This window comes from Mesoplodon bidens (assembly GCF_964165515.1).
Source record: "Mesoplodon bidens genome assembly, chromosome: 7".
NCBI classification, from domain to species: Eukaryota; Metazoa; Chordata; class Mammalia; order Artiodactyla; family Ziphiidae; genus Mesoplodon; species Mesoplodon bidens.
Window position 1 is genome coordinate 106,785,785 of NC_138164.1, and position 19,554 is coordinate 106,805,338.

Consider the following 19,554-nt stretch of genomic DNA (forward strand, 5'->3'; position numbering starts at 1 on the left):
AAAATGGGCATTTGTATCCCTTCTTAAAATAGCCTGTCCAGGGCTTCCCTGGTGGCGCAGTGGTTGAGAGTCCGCCTGCCGATGCAGGGGACACGGGTTCGTGCCCCGGTAAGGGAAGATTCCCACCGCGGCTGGGCCCGTGAGCCATGGCCGCTGAGCCTGCGCGTCCGGAGCCTGTGCTCCGCAACGGGAGAGGCCACAGCTGTGAGAGGCCCGCGTACCGCAAAAAAAAAAAAAAGAATAGCCTGTCCATAGCATGTGCCCAGAGCAGCCGTCCCAGCCTCCCGGGACTGCCCAGGCTCACTCTCACCATGCCCTCTCTCGCCTGTGGGGGGCAGGGGAGGGGCAGCTGAGCCTCCAGGTGCCAGCGCCCCGCCCTCCTGCCTGAGCCAAAGAGGATAACTGCCTTCTCCAGTGCTTTCCTGGAGAGCAGACAGAGCAGCCAGGGGACGGTTCTACCCCTCGGGGCCCTGATGAAGGTGCTGTTTATTTCACTTCACAAGATGACTAATCACCCTCTTCACCTTTTACGAGGTGACTAATTCCCTCTAAGTGCAGGAGTCCCCAGTGCCTGGGGCACCCGGAACACTGGAAGCTGCTTTGCTGGGATACCTGGGCCTCCTTGCCTTCCTGCAGCCGTCAGGCTGATAACAGCCACCGGCCTCAGACGCCAGCTTTCAAACCAGCACCTTTCTCAGAGATCCCAATCTGCCCAGACGCCCTGATGGTGGGCCACTGGTCTGGTCCCCAGCATGTCCGTGTCTCCAGGGCCGGCCCTGCTGCTCTGTGGCCTGGGCAACCCCCCCCCGCCCGGAGGGTCCAGGCCTCTCAGGGTTAAATTACCCTTCTGGGGGGCCTGATTGCCTAGGTGGGCGATTGTCGCTGTAACCTCCCCCTCTCTTCCCTTTTCGGGAAAACGGGCAAGGAAATCGATCCAGTGCTCTGAGTGTTTTTCTGTCCCCAAATCATTAATTTCTGAGATTGGAGCAATGGGACGGGTCTTAGGAGGATTCGTGCCCTGGTTGCATGGAGATAATTAGGGAAATGCAATTATCTGGAGGAGCGGGTTCTCCAAGGCGGGGGTGGGGGTGGTCTGCAGCCCGTTGGGAGGGCAGCTCCTGCCTCCGTCCTCCATCGAGGGGAGCCCATGGGCCCTGAGGCTACAGGCAGGAACGGCAGGAGGTGACCGCCCTCTGCCTCGTCTCTTCCAGCAAGAGATGCTCCGCTACAAAGAGGTCTGCTACTACATGCTCTTTGCCCTGGCTGCCTACGGGTGGCCCATGTACCTGATGCGGAAGCCGGCCTGTGGCCTCTGCCAGCTGGCCCGGTCCTGCTCGTGAGTATACTGGCCCGTCCCCCCTAGCTAGCGGCATGTGCAGAGGGGCTGTGGTCATGATGCCGGGCCTGCCCATGGGGGGCTCTCCCTAAATGGACTGTACCTGCTAACCTGCCCCCTGCGGCCCGCGTTGCTTCTCTTCTGCACCATCTCTGGGCCTCAGCCTTTCTAGTTCGGCGTTATCCCTGGATGGGGAAGAGCGTGGGCTTTGGAATCACACGGTATCAGGTTTGAATCCATGCTTTGTCACTGGCAGCCTTGGGCAAGTCGGTCTACCTCTGCAAGCCTCAGTTTCCTTATCTGTAAAATGGGGATGTTTGAGAGGACGAAATGAAACGTTGCCCAGCATCTGGCTGTGCAACTTACCCCTGTCCCATCTCTCTCCCTGCCCCCTCAACTACTCCCCTCTGCCCGCATCTTCCTTCTCCCGGCTCCCTTCCTGTGCTCTGCCTTTCTGGAAGAAAGGCCTTTCCCAGTTGAGGCCCAATCCATAGAAGCCTCTGGAAGGGCAGCAAGAAGGCCCTTTGTGAAAGGCTCCAGCCCTCTTCACAAGGAGTTGGCAAGGCCTCAGCCGGGTGCCGCCCTTAGCCCACCGCTGGGGGCCGGGGTGGACTCTGCTTTCCTAAGTGGGCCAGAGGAGGGCTGGGCTCCACGAGGGCCCCTCCCCGTCTTTGGTGTCTCCAGGCTCTGCCCAGGCCGGGCAAAAGGAGGACAGCTCCCTGGGCTCCCTGTTCCGGAAAGGCTGGCATGCTGGGCGGGCAGCTTCTCTTCCACGACACTATCGCCCTTGGGGCCCAAGTAGCCACTCTCTCCTTCAGCCTCCTTTTCCCAGAAAGCTGGGGGGCTCTCAGGCTTGTTCTCACCATCCCCCAGCGACTGACACAGCTGACCAGGGCATCCCCACGCCCCTCCCCGTCTTTGCCAGCCCGCACACTGCTTCTCCCCCCCAGCATCCTTGGGAGCCCCTGCAGCGGCTGAGAGGCTTCTCCAAATGAGCACTGGGCCAGGAGTCCTGAGACCTGGGTTCCGACAGCCCTGCTCCATTTCTCACTGGCACAGTGGGGACGTCATTTGTACAGGCAGTGTTCGTCCTGCCCACCTGTGGGGTATTTCAGAAGCCGGGGAGTCACTGGCAGCCTGGGCACTTGAGGGGCTCTGCAGACAGGAGCGAGGCTGCACTTGCAGCAGCTTCTCAGTGCTGCAGGGAGAGGAAGCAGAAGGACCTCAGACCCCGTGAGGGCCCTGTGAGAGCCCGGTGCCGTGGGGGGCGGAGAAGAGGCAGGCCTGAAGTCCCGGCCTACAGCCAAGGGTGTCGGGATGGAGGCCAGAGGGCCGGGCTCCCTTTTCTGAGTCCCAGCCTGTCCACAGCAGCCCAGAGTCCCAGCACTGGCTGGAGGAAGGAGGGCAGCCCCCCTGCCTCAGGCCCAGGCCCTTCACCTGCAGTGGTCCTCCCGTCCCACACAGAGCATGGCAGGCCATGCCTGGCTATGGCCCCGCCACCCTGGGGACACCCCACTCGGCTCCAGCCCTGCCCTGGACGTGTGGTCAGTCTCCTGTGGGCAGGAGAGGCCCTGCCGTGGGCCAAGCGGGTCCTCAGGCTCCCAGGCTCCCAGGACCTTTGAGCCCCTCAGCGCCCCAGCCTCCTCTAGGCGGGCGTGCTGGCCTCGAAGGTGCCGCGGGACCCTCCTTTCCAGGCTGCTGGCCCCGCTGCTCTCATCGGTTCCCCTGGCCCTCAGATCACTGACTCAGGGGCAGCCTTCTCCCTGGAGAGAGGGAGCACCACCATTTATTGGGTGCCTATTGTACGCCAGGTGCTTCCTGCATCTTGGGCCTTTGATCTCACCCCAGCCTTGTGAAGTACCTCTCAGCACCTGCCCACCAGGCCCTCGCGGTCAGGAAGGGCCACCAGAGCAAGGATTCAAGCCCAGGTCTCTGTCTCCGAAGACTACATATGCTTTAGCAGCCACGTGCTCGGTGCTAGAGGGCGGGGCTGAGGTTGGAGAGGGGCCACAGCTGCCTGAAAACGGGAGCCTGGCCCACAGGCCCAGGCCTGTCCCCACTTGGCCCAGCAGTGGCGGGGGAGGGGTGTGGGGGTCTCCCAGAGTAAATGGAGGTGGTTGCCCACCCCAGGCCTGGTTGCTTCCGAGACTTGGCTCGACCCTGGGTTTTCTCAGTGAGGCCTCTTCCCAGTGAGGGGTATGTATCAGTCCCTCAGGTGCTGCTCGAGTGAAGACAAACCTCTGTGCATCACCAAGATCTAGGATTCTTAGTATCAATAAAATCTCAGCCGTCAAGCCAAGAAAGCAGGCAGACACAGGTCACATGCTCTCCGGGCTCCAGGGCCCCATCTGTTGGGTGCTGGCCCCCTCTGGTGGCCTGAGGAGCAGCTGCACGCGAGCTGGGTGCCCAGCTCAGCCGCTCACCCGTTCATTTTGGGGAATCCTGCTATGTGCCTGGCGCCGTTTTTGGTGCTGGGGACGTAACTGTGAACCAAGCAGAGCGAACCCTGCCCTGTGGAGCCCACCTCCTGGTGGCAAGGCACAGACAAGGAAATGCAGCCCTTTGGAGCACGTCAGTGTTTTGGAGAAAAATTAGGCTGGCTGTGCTGTCAGGCGTGGCAGGGGCTAGCTATGTCAGATGAGGTGGCCCAGGCGGTGGACCTCCCTAACATAACATTTGAGCAGAGGCCTGAAGGAGTGAGGCATCTGGCCACACAGAAACCACGAGAAGAACGTTCCAGGCAGAGGGAACCACGGTGCACAGAGGCTGAGGCAGGAATATGGCCAACGCATCCGAGGGGAGTCGGACGCAACAGGCCAGAGGACCAGGGCCAGGTGGGGCAGGGCCCTCGGCCCTTGCAAGGACTCTGGCCTTTATACTGGACAGGAAGGGCAGCCTCGGAGGGTTTTGAGTGCAGTGATGTGGCTTGAAGTGTATCTTAAAGGGTCACTCTGCCAGCCATGTTGAGAACGTAAGGGGCGAGTATAAATGAGGGAGACCAGTCGGGGGGCCCCTGTGACACTCCAAGGCAGGGATAAGGTGGCTTGGAGCACGGTAGAGGGTGGTGGCGAGGGCAAGCGTTCGGAGTCCAGATCTGAATTTGAAGGCAGAGCTAGCGGACGTGCTGACGGACTGGTGTGGGATGTGAGGTGGGGTGAGGACCTGATGGCGAGGCTGGGCCCTGAAGGGTGGGTGTGGGGACTGCCGGAGCACAGGGGGCGGAGCCTCAGGGACTGGAGCCTGGAAAGGTTGCAATCCTGTGGGACATCTGGGAGGAGGTGTTGCACAGGCAGTGGAATGTGAGCAGGTCTCTGAGGCTTATAGGCGCATAGGTGGTATTTAAAGCTCAAGACTGGATGAGGCCCCAGTAACGAGTGTCGCTAGCGAGAAGAGGCGCTCCGGGGCTGAGCTCTGGGTCCTCAGTGAGAGGACAAGTACAGTAGGCTGCCCCTGAGGGAGAAGCAGCCCAGGAGAGAGGGTGCCTCCAGCCGAATGGGGAGAGCGTTTCAAGGGGGAGGGCGAGTCCCACTGGGTCTTGTGCTGCCGAGAGGCCGAGTAAGATGAGGGCTGGGCCCGGGCCGGGCCAGTGGAGCTTTGCAGGGGAGGCTTTGGAGAGGGGGTACGGCTGCAAGAACCAGCTCCAGAGAGGATGGGGGAGACCGCTGCTCCGTCGGGGTCCCTGGCTCTGAGCCCTCTGCCACCCGCCCAGGTGCTGCTTGTGTCCCGCACGGCCCCGGTTTGCCCCTGGAGTTACCATCGAGGAAGACAACTGCTGCGGCTGCAACGCCATCGCCATCCGGCGCCACTTCCTGGATGAGAACATGACCGCGGTGGACATCGTCTACACCTCCTGCCATGATGCGGTGAGGGACTTGCCAGGCTGGTGCAGCGTCCCCCCAACCTCGGGCCTCCACAGGCCACAGGAGGCAGGCGGCGCTGCGGCCTGGGGTGTGTACGCCGTCCCCCTCAGTGGCAGGAGCCCTTGGCTTGGCTGGCATGGCTGGCCGAAGCCTCCAGGCCTCCCCTCGCTGGGCAGACCAGAGATGGGCCGCCTCCTTCTCCCCACATCCTGGCCTGCATCCGCTCTGGGGCTAGGAAGTGGACCCCAATCCCACACCCGGCACTGGGGCTTTCCGGCCCCAGCCTTTGGGGGAAGGAATTGAGAGGGAAGAAGCAGGAGGCACTGGGGAGGGGGCAGCCCCTCAGCACTGAGCAGGCAGGACGGCAGCGCTCAGGGCGCCCGGGTCAGCGGAATTAGCAAGGCCGTGTAGGCTGTGTGCCGGGTTGGGAGGGACCTACTGTGACCCTTGCAGGCGTCAGGGGCCCAGTGGCCAGTGGAGCCAGATTCCCGGGCCCTGAAGGAGACCGGCTTCAGTCACTTCCCCAAATCTGGCTCCACCCTGGGGGCCGTTCAGGCTCATGAGACGCCCTTCTCCTAGGTCTATGAAACCCCCTTCTACGTGGCAGTGGACCACGACAAGAAGAAGGTGGTGATCAGTATCCGGGGAACCCTGTCCCCCAAGGTACGCTGCCCAGTGACCCAGCCCACCCCGTGGACCCCCTCACAGCCCCCGAGGGTGCCCGCCTCCTTTTTCCTGTTCTCAGTCCCGCCCCTCACCGTCCTCTCTCCCCACAAGGATGCCCTGACAGACCTGACCGGTGACGCCGAGCGCCTCCCTGTGGAGGGGCACCATGGCACCTGGCTGGGACACAAGGTACCCCTCCTCTTGGGCTCCCCCGGTGGCCCCTGGCCTTCTCCTCTCCGCTGCCAGCACGCAGGCCTGTCCTGTTGGGGTGGGGGTTCCTCCAGGGCCACTGGGCTCACCAGGAGAGACTGCTCAGAGAGGTGCGGATTCATCTGGGAAGTCCACTGCCCACCACTTGCCAGGACCCCCACAGCCCTGCCCGGCGCAGATCCTGTCCTACAAGAGCTCAAGGAGGCAACTGGGAAGAGATCTCACTGGTTCCTATTAGGCACACCATCCCTCTGAGCCTCAGTTTTCTCATCTGTGAAATGGAAATGATGTGATAAAGTGTCCACCAGCGCCCCCCCAGCCAGCTTGTCATGAGGACCAAAGGGGGAAATGGGAGGGACAGGGTTAGTGAGCTTCACATCCCTGTGGTTTTGCTGGTCCCTGACAGGCCTCCCTCCCTCCCTGTGACACCCACCTCTGTTCCTCCTCACCCAGGGAATGGTCCTCTCAGCTGAGTACATCAAAAAGAAGCTGGAGCAGGAGATGGTCCTGTCCCAGGCCTTCGGGCGAGACCTGGTGAGGCGTTTTCCATGCCATGAGCCCTTGCCACACCCAGCTCGCATTCCCCCAGGGCAACAGACTGGGGACAGGACAGGTGAATGATGGAGCCTCCCCTGCAGGCCAGGCTCCTACACTCTCCTTCCATTCCTGGCTCCCAGCCCCCTCCTCACTTGCTCAGTCCCTCCCACCCCCTCTGGCCCTTGCTTCTTTTGTACCAGCTCCTCTTGAACACCCCTGCTCAGCCCCACGCAGCTGTGAGCACCTGCTCAGTGCCAGGCACTGGAGGCGAAAGATGGCTCAGTTCTGGGGCTTCCAAAATGTTGAGCAGAATGAACATGGAAAATAATTGCAGAACAGATAGAAGGGGTGCTGCTCTGGTTGAGGGCGATCTGGGCCCTGCCCACTGCCCACTCCTCCCTGTGCAGGCAGGCAGCTCCTGAGGTGCTCCCAACTGCCCTTCCCAAAGCCAAGCAGTCCCTGGCCTCAGGAGACCCCAGTCTAGTGGTTGGGGCACAGGGATGGGAGCAGGTGACCAAATGATTATAGTAGAGTGTAATCATTATATTTAAAGGTCTATCCCAGGTGCGGATGCAGTATCTAGGAGGGAGCAAGCCTCTCCTGGAAAATCAGGAAGGGCTTCTCCAAGGAGGTAACCTCTGTGCAAGGTTTTGAAGGATGAATAGGAGTTTGTTATATAGTCTCCCCAAGAAGTTCCTCTGTGGGGGCCTAGCTTGTCCCCTCCTCTGCCCCACCAGCCACACAGCACAGACATGATCCCAGGACTCTGGGAAGCCCCCTCTGCCTCCCTGGTGTCAGCTTGCCAGGCAGCGGGGCAGGACTCTCAGGGCTTCTCTCGGTCCCCAGGGCCGCGGAACCAAACACTACGGCCTGATAGTGGTGGGCCACTCCCTGGGCGCAGGCACGGCTGCCATCCTCTCCTTCCTCCTGCGCCCCCAGTACCCGACCCTCAAGTGCTTTGCCTACTCCCCTCCAGGGGGCCTGCTGAGGTGAGCAGTCTGGGGCCTCAGACTTGGCTGGGGCCGACGGGTGGACAGCGCTGGGAGCTGGCTCAGTCAGGGGGCTGGACTGGGCAGTCTGGGTTCCGATCATAAGGGAACCTGGGAACGGCCTGGAGAGTGGAGGCGGGGGTTCTGGCAAAAGCCAGGTGGACCCTGGGATCTAGCCCCATCAAAGCCTTGCTGACGGGATAGGCGGGCAGGGAGCAGGCAGCCCCGCTCCCCAGAGGGTCTTGGAGTGCTGGAGCCGAGCCCACTCGGGAACACCGTGCCCCTCCCCTGCCTTAGCACCCCCTCGGCTTTCCTTGCAGCGAGGATGCCATGGAGTATTCCAAGGAGTTTGTGACAGCTGTGGTCCTGGGCAAAGACCTTGTCCCCAGGCAAGTCGCTCCCTCTCTCCACCTGCCTGGCCTGGGCTGTTCTCCCACTTCGGGGCCTCACCCAGGTGCCCCGTCTCTCTCACTCAAATTCCCACCTCCTCGAGGGACCCCCAGAATCCCCCCAACTCAGGTGTCCAGGGTGAGAGGGCAAGGTCGGCCCGCCCTCCCTGGCCTCCCCGTCCTGGCTGGGCCCTGCCGAGCTGCAGGCTCTTCACCCACCCCGTGACCCTGATGGCCTGGGCTTCTTGTTCCCGGGAGCCCTGCCGCCCCTCACCCCGCCCGTCTCCCCGTCCTGGGCCAGCTCAGGCTGACGCCCCGACTTGCTTCCTTCTCCAGGATCGGCCTCTCCCAGCTGGAAGGCTTCCGCAGACAGCTGCTGGATGTCCTGCAGCGAAGCACCAAACCCAAAGTGAGCCCACTCCCCTCCCCGCCGCCGGGGCACCCTGGGCTCTGGGCTCCCCATTTGTCTTCTGCCCCACCTGTCCCTCGGCCCCCCGCCACATGAGGCCAGGCTGGGGTATGGTTGATGTCTTGGGGACCTCAGGCCACCAGGCCCTCAGCATCTCCGAGCTCACGCCATCTGCCCCCTACCTGTCCTTGTGCAGATGGGGAAACGGAGGCCCAGGGTGGGCAAGGGACTTACTTTAGCTCACACAGCAAGTCGTAACGCAGTCAGGACTGGAACCAAGGGCTCCTGAGTCCTGATTCCTGTGGCACAGAGCTGCCGGCAGTCGGGACAAAGCAGTCCCGAGGTCAGTGCTCCGAGTGTGACAGGAAGGCCTCCTCCAAAGCCCACTGCGATCCCCAGGCTCAGGGAGGCTGGAGGTCGCCTGGGGAGGGGCTCTGGGGGCAGTGTGTTCTGGTTTTCCCTGCAGCTGAGAGGAGAGGACCAGCCCTCCCTAACCCCTCCTCAGGCCTGCAGAGGACACTGGGGGCTCTTCCTGTAGCATGGCCTTCAGCATTCCAGGCTGGGGGTGGGCATGCTGCAGCCAGGCGCCCTGAGGCCGGCAGGGGGTGGCCGGCCAGGCCCAGCAGGGCCTCTGTGCCCCCAGGCCCGCCCTCACCCCATTCACCCTCTCAGCCCAGTTGGGACTGTTCCCAGCCTTTGTGCCCGTGACCATCTGGCAGGCAGGGCACCAGGTGCCGGGGTGAGCAGGCATAGGAGGAGCCTAAGGACATGGAACTGCCCCTCTCAGACCCAGTCCCGGATGCTTGTCAGGCCCGGGAGGCAAGTGGCGGGGAGCCGACCCCGATGTGCCGGGCCTGATGGGTGCAGCTGGACTGAGTTTCGGGGTCTGTTCTGCCTCTGACTTATGAGACGACCTAGAGCAAGTCTCCTCCCTTTGCTGGGCCTGTTTTCCCTCCGCTAGATAAGGGGTCGACTGGTGTTGCAGCCCTGAAGTTCAGCCATTCCATGTCATCTGTCATTGGCACCTTTTTGGCCATCGTGGCCGCTGGACACCTCAGCCCCCGCCTCTTCACTGGGCGTTGCTCTTCCCTCTGCCCCACGGCCATCCCAGCTCCCCGCCGTCACCTGTGAGCTCTCCTGAGCACCCCCTGCCCACCCGGGCAGCGCCACTCAGCTCCATCCCCCTCTTCTCCCTGTCCCCACAGTGGCGAATCATTGTAGGGGCCACAAAATGCATCCCCAAGTCGGAGCTGCCTGAGGAGCTGGAGGTGACCACCCTGGCCAGCACGCGGCTCTGGACCCACCCCAGTGACCTGACCATCGCCCTGTCAGCCAGCACCCCTCTCTACCCCCCCGGCCGCATCATCCACGTGGTCCACAACCACCCAGCGGAACAGTGCTGGTAGGTGCTGCCTGCGCCCCGGCCAGCTGGGAGGTGGCGGCAGCCAGGGCAGGGGAGTGGAGGGTGGGGCCAGCCTTCATTCTGTCACCCTCGGGGCGTAGGTGCAGAGGCTGGTGATGGTGGCCCAGGGCGCCCACAACAGGGTTGCCCCAACCTCGGGTCCTGGAAGTGCAACGACAGGCCGATCCAGAGCAGGACTCCAGGCTCCTCTCTTGACGGTCCCAGTCTTCGTCCCCAGTGTCACCCTTCCCTGGTGTCCCCCAGGACAGCTGTCCCTACTCGCATCCATTTAAAAGCGGACGCTCTGGAGGGTCACCCTAAAGCTCTGGCCAAGCTCACGCCTCAGTTGTCACTTGGCATCGCGGCTGGGATGAGTTGGCAGACAGCTGGCGGGGGCAGGAGAGAGACCAGGAGAGGGCGGGTACGGCGACCTCTCCCACCTCACCCCCGACCCCTTCCCGCACTCTCAGAGGGTTGGGCTGCCTCCTTGACAAACGGCTTGCAAGCCGGGACCCTCCCTGGGGTGGAGCAGGTATGGCCCAGGCCACAAGCAGGTGACAGGGCTATGTACGGATCGGGACTGAGGCTCAAGGTCAGGCTTTCCGGCTCCATGTGGCATAAATGTTCCTGGCTGCGGAGGGCTGGTGGCGAGGGCTGAGGTGAGGCAGAAGCAAGGAGCCCGGGGACACAGCCCTGCTGGTCCAGCCGGGCAGGGCGTCTCCAAGGCCACCCCACCCCCACCAAGCCAGGGCAGAGAGCAGGGCCAGGGGCCTGGGGGCCAAGGCCAGGCTGCCCCCCGCCCTCCCACTTCCCTCTGGCCCCTGTGCCCCTCAGCTGCTGCGAGCAAGAGGAGCCCACGTACTTCGCCATCTGGGGCGACAACAAGGCCTTCAACGAGGTGATCATCTCGCCGGCCATGCTGCACGAGCACCTCCCCTATGTGGTCATGGAGGGGCTCAACAAGGTGAGCCCCACGGCGCCTGGCTGGCCGGGTCTCTGTCCCCGTGTTACACACAAGGGTGCGACGCTCCCTGGACACTCAGTGGGCCAGGGAGCCCACTCGTGTCCTGGGCTCCACACCCGCCTCTGTCCACACCACCGTGTGGTCCCGTGGTGGGTAGGGGCTAGGAGACACCCAGGAACCTGTCCCTGAGGAAGGCTGAGCTCAAACCCTGAAGGCCACCTGGCACTTGGCGGACGCATGGCCAAGCAGGGGCAGCCTTGGCCATTGCCCAGCCATGGAAGGGCCGACCACAGGGTAGGAAAAGTCCAACCTGTCCCATCTGTGGGGCGGGCGAGGCACGATCACAGGGCCTGGCCCCGACCTTCCCGGAGGAGCCGGACCCTGTGTGGGGAGGAGAGCAGGCCCGGCTGACCCCATGAAGCTCGGCCGGGCCTGAGAGGCCTGGCCTGCTGCCCCGCGTCCACACGTGATTGTCACCCCTCCGCCGCCACCAGCTTCCCCGTCCTGTCCCCAGGTGCTGGAGAACTACAACAAGGGGAAGACGGCCCTGCTCTCTGCTGCGAAGGTCATGGTGAGCCCCACGGAGGTGGACCTGACTCCCGAGCTCATCTTCCAGCAGCAGCCTCTGCCCACGGGACCACCTGTGCCCGCCGGCCTGGCCCTGGAGCTGCCCGCCGCAGACCACCGAAACAGCAGTGTCAGGTGAGCACCGTCGCCCCGCAGCCCCGCCCCAGAGGGTGTGTGCAGCGGCCACGCACGTGCTCTCAGCGAAAGCACGAATGCTTGTGCACGTGTCCATTCTGTGTACGCGCCGGGCCCTCGTATGTTCATGCCACTCTGTACAGGTGCACGGGAGGGATTGAACTTGCCTCCGCTGCTCGGGGTCTCTCCTGCTCTGCCCCCACTGTCCCCAAGCCTGCCACCACTGAAGCCCATGTGGGCTAGTAGGCGTCTAGGGATGCACAGACCCCGACCACAAACACACAGATTCACTCATAGCTGTTTAGACCCAAACAGATGGACACCCGTGCACTTACACGCACACACATACAAGCTTACACTTGTATATACATGTGTTCACAAATAGTAGCTCTAAGTTCACAGAGCCCCATACAGACAGACTCACGTATAGAACACACACCAAGACAGAGGCCAAGACGCTTGGACACAAGGACACACTTGCGCGGGCAGCCATGTGTGTAAATGATGGATGCACCTGTACCCAGACCCAGCCTCTCAGATACATAGGCCGACTGACATAGAGACGCCTAATATGCATGCTGCACGCAGAAACACAGGCGTGTACCCGCTTCCAGACGCAAACACACCCCACATTCAACACACTCTTTTGGGGGTTGGGCTCTGAGGCCACGGCTCCTGGGGTGGGTGGGGATCCTCCTGCCTCTCTGGGACCCTTCCCGCCCAGGTCCTGGGTCCAGGTTACAGATCTGGCCCAGAGGCTGCTAAAGAGGGTGGTGGCTGCTTCCTGGTCCTTGGTGGGGACACCTGGACTTCTCTCCCTATCTTACAAGCATTTCCCATGGCGGCTGCATGACCAGATGGGGGAGCCAGTGTCCCTTCGCAGCTGCAGTGACTGCTGCGTCCCCCACCCTGGCCCTTCACTCATTCCCTGCAGGCCGGTGTGCGGAGACAAGGGGCTCCAGGGCCCCATCCAGCAGAGGGCTACACCCCATGGGAGAGGTGGGAGGAACCCCCGGGTGAGGAAGGAAGTGGTAGGAGCTCAGGAAGGGGCCCAGAGGGGTGCTGGCCCGGAGGGTGGGGTTGGACCCAGCAGGGGCGGCTCTGGGCCATGCTCTCTCCCTGCCTACCTACCTTCCCTCCTTCCCTCTCTACCCTTCCACCTCTGCCTCCAGTGACCTGGGGCAGCCAATCTCTCTGGGCCTCAGTCTCCAGGTGGGTACAGCGAGTCAGTGCAGTGATGGGCACCAGTGCAGGCCCCTGGCCCCCTCTCCCCAGCTCAGCCCTGCATCGACTCTCTTGTCTTCTATCTTGGGGTCTGGTTTTTAAAAAGGAGGGTTCCCTGTCCCCAGACTGTTCAACCACTTTCCCCTCCTCCCCCTCCCCAAGTTCCCTCCCGCCGCCGGGGAGCTAGGGGTGGGCCCCCGCCCCGCTGAGTCTCACCCCTCCCTGCCCCCTCAGGAGCAAGTCCCAGTCTGAGATGAGCCTGGAGGGCTTCTCGGAGGGGCAGCTGCTGTCCCCTGTGGCCGCGGCAGCCCGCCAGGACCCAGTGGAGCTGCTGCTGCTGTCCACCCAGGAGCGGCTGGCGGCCGAGCTGCAGTCGCGGCGGGCGCCGCTGGCCACCATGGAGAGCCTCTCGGACACGGAGTCGCTGTACAGCTTCGACTCGCGCCGCTCCTCCGGCTTCCGCAGCATCCGCGGCTCGCCCAGCCTCCACGCCGTGCTGGAGCGCGACGAGGGCCACCTCTTCTACATCGACCCTGCCATCCCCGAGGAGAACCCGTCCCTGAGCTCGCGCACCGAGCTGCTGGCCGCCGACAGCCTGTCCAAGCACTCGCAGGACACGCAGCCCCTGGAGGCCACCCTGGGCAGCGGGGGCATCACCCCCGAGCGGCCGCCCAGCTCAGCCGCCCACAACGAGCTGGAAGAAGGGGGTGGCGGCGGGGCAGCCCCCCGCAGCGGAGAGCTGGCGCTGCACGACGGGCGCCTGGGGGACTCGCCCAGCCCTCAGGTGCTGGAGTTCGCCGAGTTCATCGACAGCCTCTTCAACCTGGACAGCAAGAGCAGCTCTTTCCAGGACCTCTACTGCATGGTGGTGCCCGAGAGCCCCACCAGCGACTACGCCGAGGGCCCAAAGTCCCCCAGCCAGCAAGAGATCCTGCTCCGCGCCCAGTTTGAGCCCAACCTGGTGCCCAAGCCCCCAAGGCTCTTCGCTGGCTCAGCCGACCCTTCCTCGGGCATCTCGTTGTCGCCCTCCTTCCCACTCAGCTCCTCGGGCGAGCTCATGGACCTGACACCCACGGGCCTCAGCAGCCAGGAGTGCCTGGCAGTGGACAAGATCCGGACTTCCACCCCCACCGGCCATGGGGCCAGCCCCGCCAAGCAGGATGACCTGGTCATCTCGGCACGCTAGCACCCCAGGAGTTGCTGCCAGCTGAGGCCCAGGCCAGAGCAGGTGGCTCCTCAGGCTTCTGGTGGCTGCCCCCCAGGCCGGGCAGCTTTGAGGAGAGGCCCCCACAGGGCCAGTGTAGCCTCAGGCATTGGGCATTGCTGCTGAGCTGGGGGTCCGCATCCCTACCTCAGCTTTGGAACCCCCAGAGCCAAGGCAGCTGGGATCTGGGCCCTCCAGATAGGGAATGACAGGGAGGGGCGTGGAGCAGGGAGAAGCCTGGGGCAGGCTGCCAGGTGGACAGGGCAACACTCCGCCCTCTCAGCCTGAGTGCCCGCCACAGGGGCATCCTGGTACCTCCTATTCCGGGACAGGCCATGAGTATGCTGACTCCCCGTCACTGCCCTCTGGCTGCTCTCCCAGGGTGGAAATGGAGAGCGGCCCCCTCCCCACGTATTCTCAACTGTGGTCCAGGCTGGCATCTGCCCTGGCCACCCCCAGATCTGGTGCCTGCTGGCCAGCCCCCTGGGGTGACCCCCCCACCAAGGTGGCCCGCAGTGCTGTGTATGTTTACAGAAGCTGCTGGGCTGGGCTCAGGATGTGTCCTGGGCTTGCAGGCCCCCTGACCCCTGCTGCAATCATGTGTTTAGTAGCCCCCTTCTGGGCAGGCAGGCGCCAGCCTCCACAGGGCCCAAGGCAGCCATGGGGCCTGGAGGGGCCTACAGGAGGGTGGGGTCAGGGCCACCCCTTCTCTGCTTGATCTCCCTCATGCTGATCCCTCTGTCAATGGGTCCTGGGTACCCAGGCCTGCCCCATTACTTCCTGGCCTGCCTTCTACCCCCGGGGATCCTGGCCGCTCAAAGGGTGGAGGGCACAGGTGTGACCACCCCTGCCTGCAGAGTCAGTGCCCTGGAAGGAAGGAGGGCCCCACCAAACCCCCTTTTAATCACCTCCCCCCAGGCCTAGGCACCCCAGGCCCTGGGCTCTGCAGCCAAACACGCCTCCACTCTGCACAGCTGCCCCTCCCCGCTGGCCTGGGCTGTCTCCTGGGTGCGGGCCTCTCTTCCCTCCCACCCACAATGTCCTGTTGGCCCTAAGTGGAGCCAAGGGTGGGGTATTGTGGGACCCCTCTAGAGACCCAGGAGGGCCAGGGGCCCTGGGGCCATCCCAGTTTAGCCTGAGGCCTCCACAGCCCCGACTTGGGAGGGTTCCTTCCCTGCTGGGTTGGAGAAGCAGCGGGGAAGTGGAGCCCCTGCCTGTCCCCAGAGACAGAGCGGGGAGGGGGCGCATGCCGGCGCGGGGCGTGTGTGTGCATGTGCATGAGTGTGTGCCGAGGAAGGGGCTGCTGGGGCACCCTCCCCGCCCTGCCCGCCCTGCCTGCCTGCTGCCCCTCCCAGCCTGCCAAGAAAACAGGCAGAAACATGATGGGCACCATGTGGCGGGGGCCGCGGGACGAGCTCAGCTTCAGACACCGCCCGTCCCCCTCGTCTCACCGGCTGCTCTGACCCCTGGTTTGGAAAACTGGTGTGTGCCGAGGCGTTGACCGCCCGCTTGTGCCTTCATTTCCTTGGAGGCAAGGTCCCACGACTCTGGGCCCGCCCATGGCCTCCCTGGGTTGGCTAGGCTCCCCTGACCAAGACCCCAGCCTCATGATCACTGGTACCTGGGACCCCTGCCCACCCTGACACATGGGTACAGAGACCTGGGAGCTGGGCCTCCCTCACCCTCTGCGACTCCCAAACCTCATCAGCCCCATCAGGCTTCTGCCCCTGCTGGGCCCACCCCCTTTCCCACACAGAAGCAAGACGGAATCAGTGGCACTTAAAGTTTAAAAAAAAAAAAAAGACAAATCATAAATCAGAGTAGAGTTCCAACAAGCACCCCAGCCCGTAGCAGGGAGACTTGGGGTCTGGCCTTTTTTTTTTTTTTTTTCGCGGTACGTGGGCCTCTCACTGTTGCGGCCTCTCCCGTTGCGGAGCACAGGCTCCGGACGCGCAGGCCCAGCGGCCATGGCTCACAGGCGCAGCCGCTCCGCGGCATGTGGGATCTTCCCGGACCGGGGCACGAACCCGTGTCCCCTGCATCGGCAGGCGGACTCTCAACCACTGCGCCACCAGGGAAGCCCAGGAGTCTGGCCTTTTAACTTCTCCTCCACCAGGGTGGGCCTGGGATCTCTGAGGGGGCGTGGTGCCCACCCATGCCCAGGACTGAGCCATCAGGGACAGACTCCCCACCCCCAAGTCTGCAGCCGCACAGGGTTACAGGCTTGGGGCTGGGGCAGGCTCGGACTCAGCCCTGGACGCTCCAGGGTCGGCCCACATCTCACCCACCCCCTCCCCGCCTCTCCCCTGCAGGATGGGCCTGCTGCGTGTCTCTCCCTTCCTCTGCACACTACACTTGGGGGGTCTGAGCCACCCCCCTCAGCCCAGCTCGGCTCAGACCGACCCCCACTCTGTCCCCCAGACCTGCAGCACAAGGTTTCCCGGCCATACGCTGGCCTGTCCTCCCAGGGGCCCGGGCGACCTCCATATGCAATCGGTAGTGAGCAGCTGGGCCCCGCAGACACTCATGCACTGTACGTGCCATTCTCCCATGACTTTTTGTACTTAATGTATGAAAAATCCAAACTAATGTTGCTGTAAAAAGGAGAGACAAATTAATATAGCTTATTCTATAAATATATCTGTATATAAAGTTTTCTGTATATTGTATAGAGCTGTGTATAAACTGGATGTAGAAGCACACTGGCCGCCTTGAGTGACCTCTCTTCCCCGCAGGTGGGGTGGAGGCTGGGGCAGGGTGGCGGGAGGGGACCTCTGAGGTTGGCTGTCACCACTGCCGATGCCCTGGTCCAGGACCACACTTGGAGTTGCAATGAGAGACCAGAAGACCCTCAGAGCCCCATTTGAATGGGGGGCAGCTCGTTGTTGAGCCCTACCTGCATGAGGTACATGCCAGGGGCTCCGTCTGACCTCATTGGGGCCTTGAAAGATGGGGCTTCTTAGCCCCTTCTCCCTGAGGGGTCTGGGGCTCCGAGAGGGTGAGTAAACTGCCCAAGAGCACAGAGGGGTACCAGGCAGGTCTGACAGTGCCCGCCCCTTCCCCCCAGTGCTGAGAGCCAGGGTGGGGTGAGGGCGCTAAAACTCCCTGGCTGGGTAGCACTGGAATGCAGGGCCCACTGGAAGTCTTTGCTGAGGGCTTCTCTAGGAGGGTACAGAAGACCTGGCCAGGCTCAGGGCACCCCAGGTGCACCCTCCCAGCCTGGCCCCAGGACAGGGAGGCCTGGGGAGTGGCTGCAAGGCCACGGTGGGCAGGCAGCTGGGCCTCCAGCCAGCCCCGGGCCCAGGCCTGCCCCCTCCTCGCAGCAGATGGCGCTGTTCCTCTAGCCAGTCCCAACGGGACCTGCAGCGTGCGGCCCAGGCACTGACCCAGCCAAGTTGTGACCGGACCTTGACCTTCCCCTCCCGACACTGCCCACCCTCCCAGCCCTGAGTCCAGAGTGGGGAGTTGGAGAGGATGATAGAAGAGTTCTGTCTTCACCCAGGCCTCTTTGAACAGAAGAAACGGAGGCTACATAAGGGTGGAAACTTGCTCAAGGTCACTCAAGCCTGGGGACAGATCCAGGACCAGAACCCAGGCCTCCAGGCCAGGACTCCGGCCTCCACCCTCGCCTCACGGTTTTCAGAGGTTCTTCACACCCTGTAGTCTCATTTGATGTGCATATTATCCTATCTAATTAGTGGAGCAGAAGCAGAAGAAGCTGAGGACCAGAGAGGTTCTGTGACTTGCCTAAGGTCACACAGCCAGAGCGAGGAATGGGGAGGGCCCCTCGTGAGGAGCAATTCCGGGAAGAGCTGGAGCAGCGCTTTGCCTCTCAGACCCTCGGATGTCCCCTTCCGTCTCCGCTGGGAGGGAGGTGGGAGAGAGGTTACCCTGCAGGGTCCCCAGCCTCACTGACTCCCTGGGTTCACACCCACCACCCTCTGGGCCCTCCTCTCTTCCTCTGAAAAATGGGCAGATGCCAGGGCTGCGTGGGCCCGCGGGAGGCCTGGAGTGCTGCGGTAGGGAGGGTTCTGTCCACAGAACCCCACCCTCTCCTGGGCTGGCCTCCAGCCCGTTACTCATTAACCCTCAAGTCCCTGCCCCCCTTTCCCCAGGGCTGCCTGCTGAGCTGCCAGCTCCTGCTGGCCCTACTGGCACTCAAAGGCCAGCACTGGGCACTGGAAACTCACCTGGAATCAGAGAAAACACCATTTATCAATCACTTCCCTGGTACTTTACCTACACCGTGAGGTGGCAATAATGGGCTGATTTAGAGATGAGGCCTCCAAGGACCAGAGGACAGGGCTTGGAGAATGGCTGGGCCAGCCCACAGGGACAGCCATGTCTGCCGGGCCAGGACTGAAATCTCGGTCCCTCACTCATGTGGCTTGGTGGGGCGGGGGTACCAATGGGGACCCCTCTCCATGGATGAGCCCCTCAAGGTCCTGATTGTGCAAGGCTCCCTGGGGCTCCCTCGCCAGTCTCCACCTCCTTCATTATGGATTTGGGGGTGGCAGCCTCGACTCTTAGCTGAGCCCTGGAGTCTGGGACCTTTCAGCCACCCTTCTCCCCCAGCCCAGAGATGAAGATCCCTGGGGACCGTTGCTCCTTTGCTCAGTGGCCCAGTGGAGTCAGGGGAGACGGCAGGGCTAGAACCTCCGAGCGAGGCCAGCTCCCACGGGATTAACAGGAGGCTGCATCCCCCCCCCCCCCGCGCAACTTCAAGGCTGACCCAGAGACACAGTAATGCAGCCTGCGAAGTTGGGTGTTGGGAACAAAACATGCATAGCCCACCCACCCATGGCAAGGGCAACGCATAGCTCATTGGGATGGCCCTCTGATGGTGGACTTTTTGGTACCCTGTGGGATGTGGCAGAAAGACCTGCTGGTGGGGGAGGCTTATAAAGAAGCCGGTTTTCCAGCCAGTCCAGGGCAACTGCTAAAATGAATTCACTTTTAAATATCACACGGCGTAGGCGGTGTCTACTGTGTCCACAGGCAGACCTGACCCGGGTGTGGGAGGGGGCGGAGCAGAGAATAACAATTGTCTTAAGGGAGGCTGCAGAGGGGGAGAAACCTCTGGGGTGCATCAGCTGGAAAAGAATAGGCGTCTCAGTGTGGCCCTCTCCCCCCCCCACCCAGCTTGGCCCGGCCCCTGCGGGGGGAGCACTGGTCAGCACACACAGCTGGGGCCTCCAGCAAAATCCCATTCTATATATCTAAGAGCAACAGCTCGGAGAGCGGCCCCTGGGGGACAAAACCTCATTGTGAGGTACCCGCCGGCCTGGGCGTCCCCTCCCCCAGCCCCAGAACTGTCGTGGCATTGACCCTCCTCGGCGGGCCACCGCAGGCCTGCTGACTGGGCCACATCTGGGGCTCAGGCCCTGGCTGTCCCTCCCCTGTGGCTGGCCACTGGGGAGGGGGAGGGTGGCCTGGGAGGAAGCCGCTTTGCAGGCTCTCACCCCCACCCCTACCAGGCAGCCCCACTTGTACCCCACTCTCCTCTGGGGGGCCACTGGTGGGCAGAGTTGAGAGCTCTGGGCTGGCTAGGCTGGCATCTTGATCTGCCAGTGAGTCCTCCCACCCCCCAAGGGCCTCAGTTTCAGTTTTGTCTTCGGTCAAACAGTTCTGGGGTGGGATGGGTTTTTCCAGCTCTAACCTG

At 63.0% G+C, this 19,554-nt stretch overlaps 1 protein-coding gene across 1 annotated transcript in view; it reads left to right on the forward strand.

Annotated features, from left to right (window-relative positions):
* The window catches only part of DAGLA (diacylglycerol lipase alpha), a 63,336-nt gene extending 46,749 nt beyond the window's left edge, over positions 1–16,587 (forward strand). The window contains exons 9-20 of the mRNA XM_081238571.1: positions 1,212–1,336; positions 5,046–5,199; positions 5,776–5,859; positions 5,974–6,051; positions 6,526–6,606; positions 7,456–7,598; positions 7,919–7,987; positions 8,324–8,396; positions 9,602–9,798; positions 10,633–10,762; positions 11,277–11,464; positions 12,923–16,587. Coding sequence (XP_081094697.1) covers positions 1,212–1,336; positions 5,046–5,199; positions 5,776–5,859; positions 5,974–6,051; positions 6,526–6,606; positions 7,456–7,598; positions 7,919–7,987; positions 8,324–8,396; positions 9,602–9,798; positions 10,633–10,762; positions 11,277–11,464; positions 12,923–13,874 — 2,274 coding nt within the window. The 3' untranslated portion in view covers positions 13,875–16,587. The remainder of the gene's footprint in view (positions 1–1,211; positions 1,337–5,045; positions 5,200–5,775; positions 5,860–5,973; positions 6,052–6,525; positions 6,607–7,455; positions 7,599–7,918; positions 7,988–8,323; positions 8,397–9,601; positions 9,799–10,632; positions 10,763–11,276; positions 11,465–12,922) is intronic.
* The last annotated feature ends 2,967 nt before the right edge of the window (positions 16,588–19,554 follow it).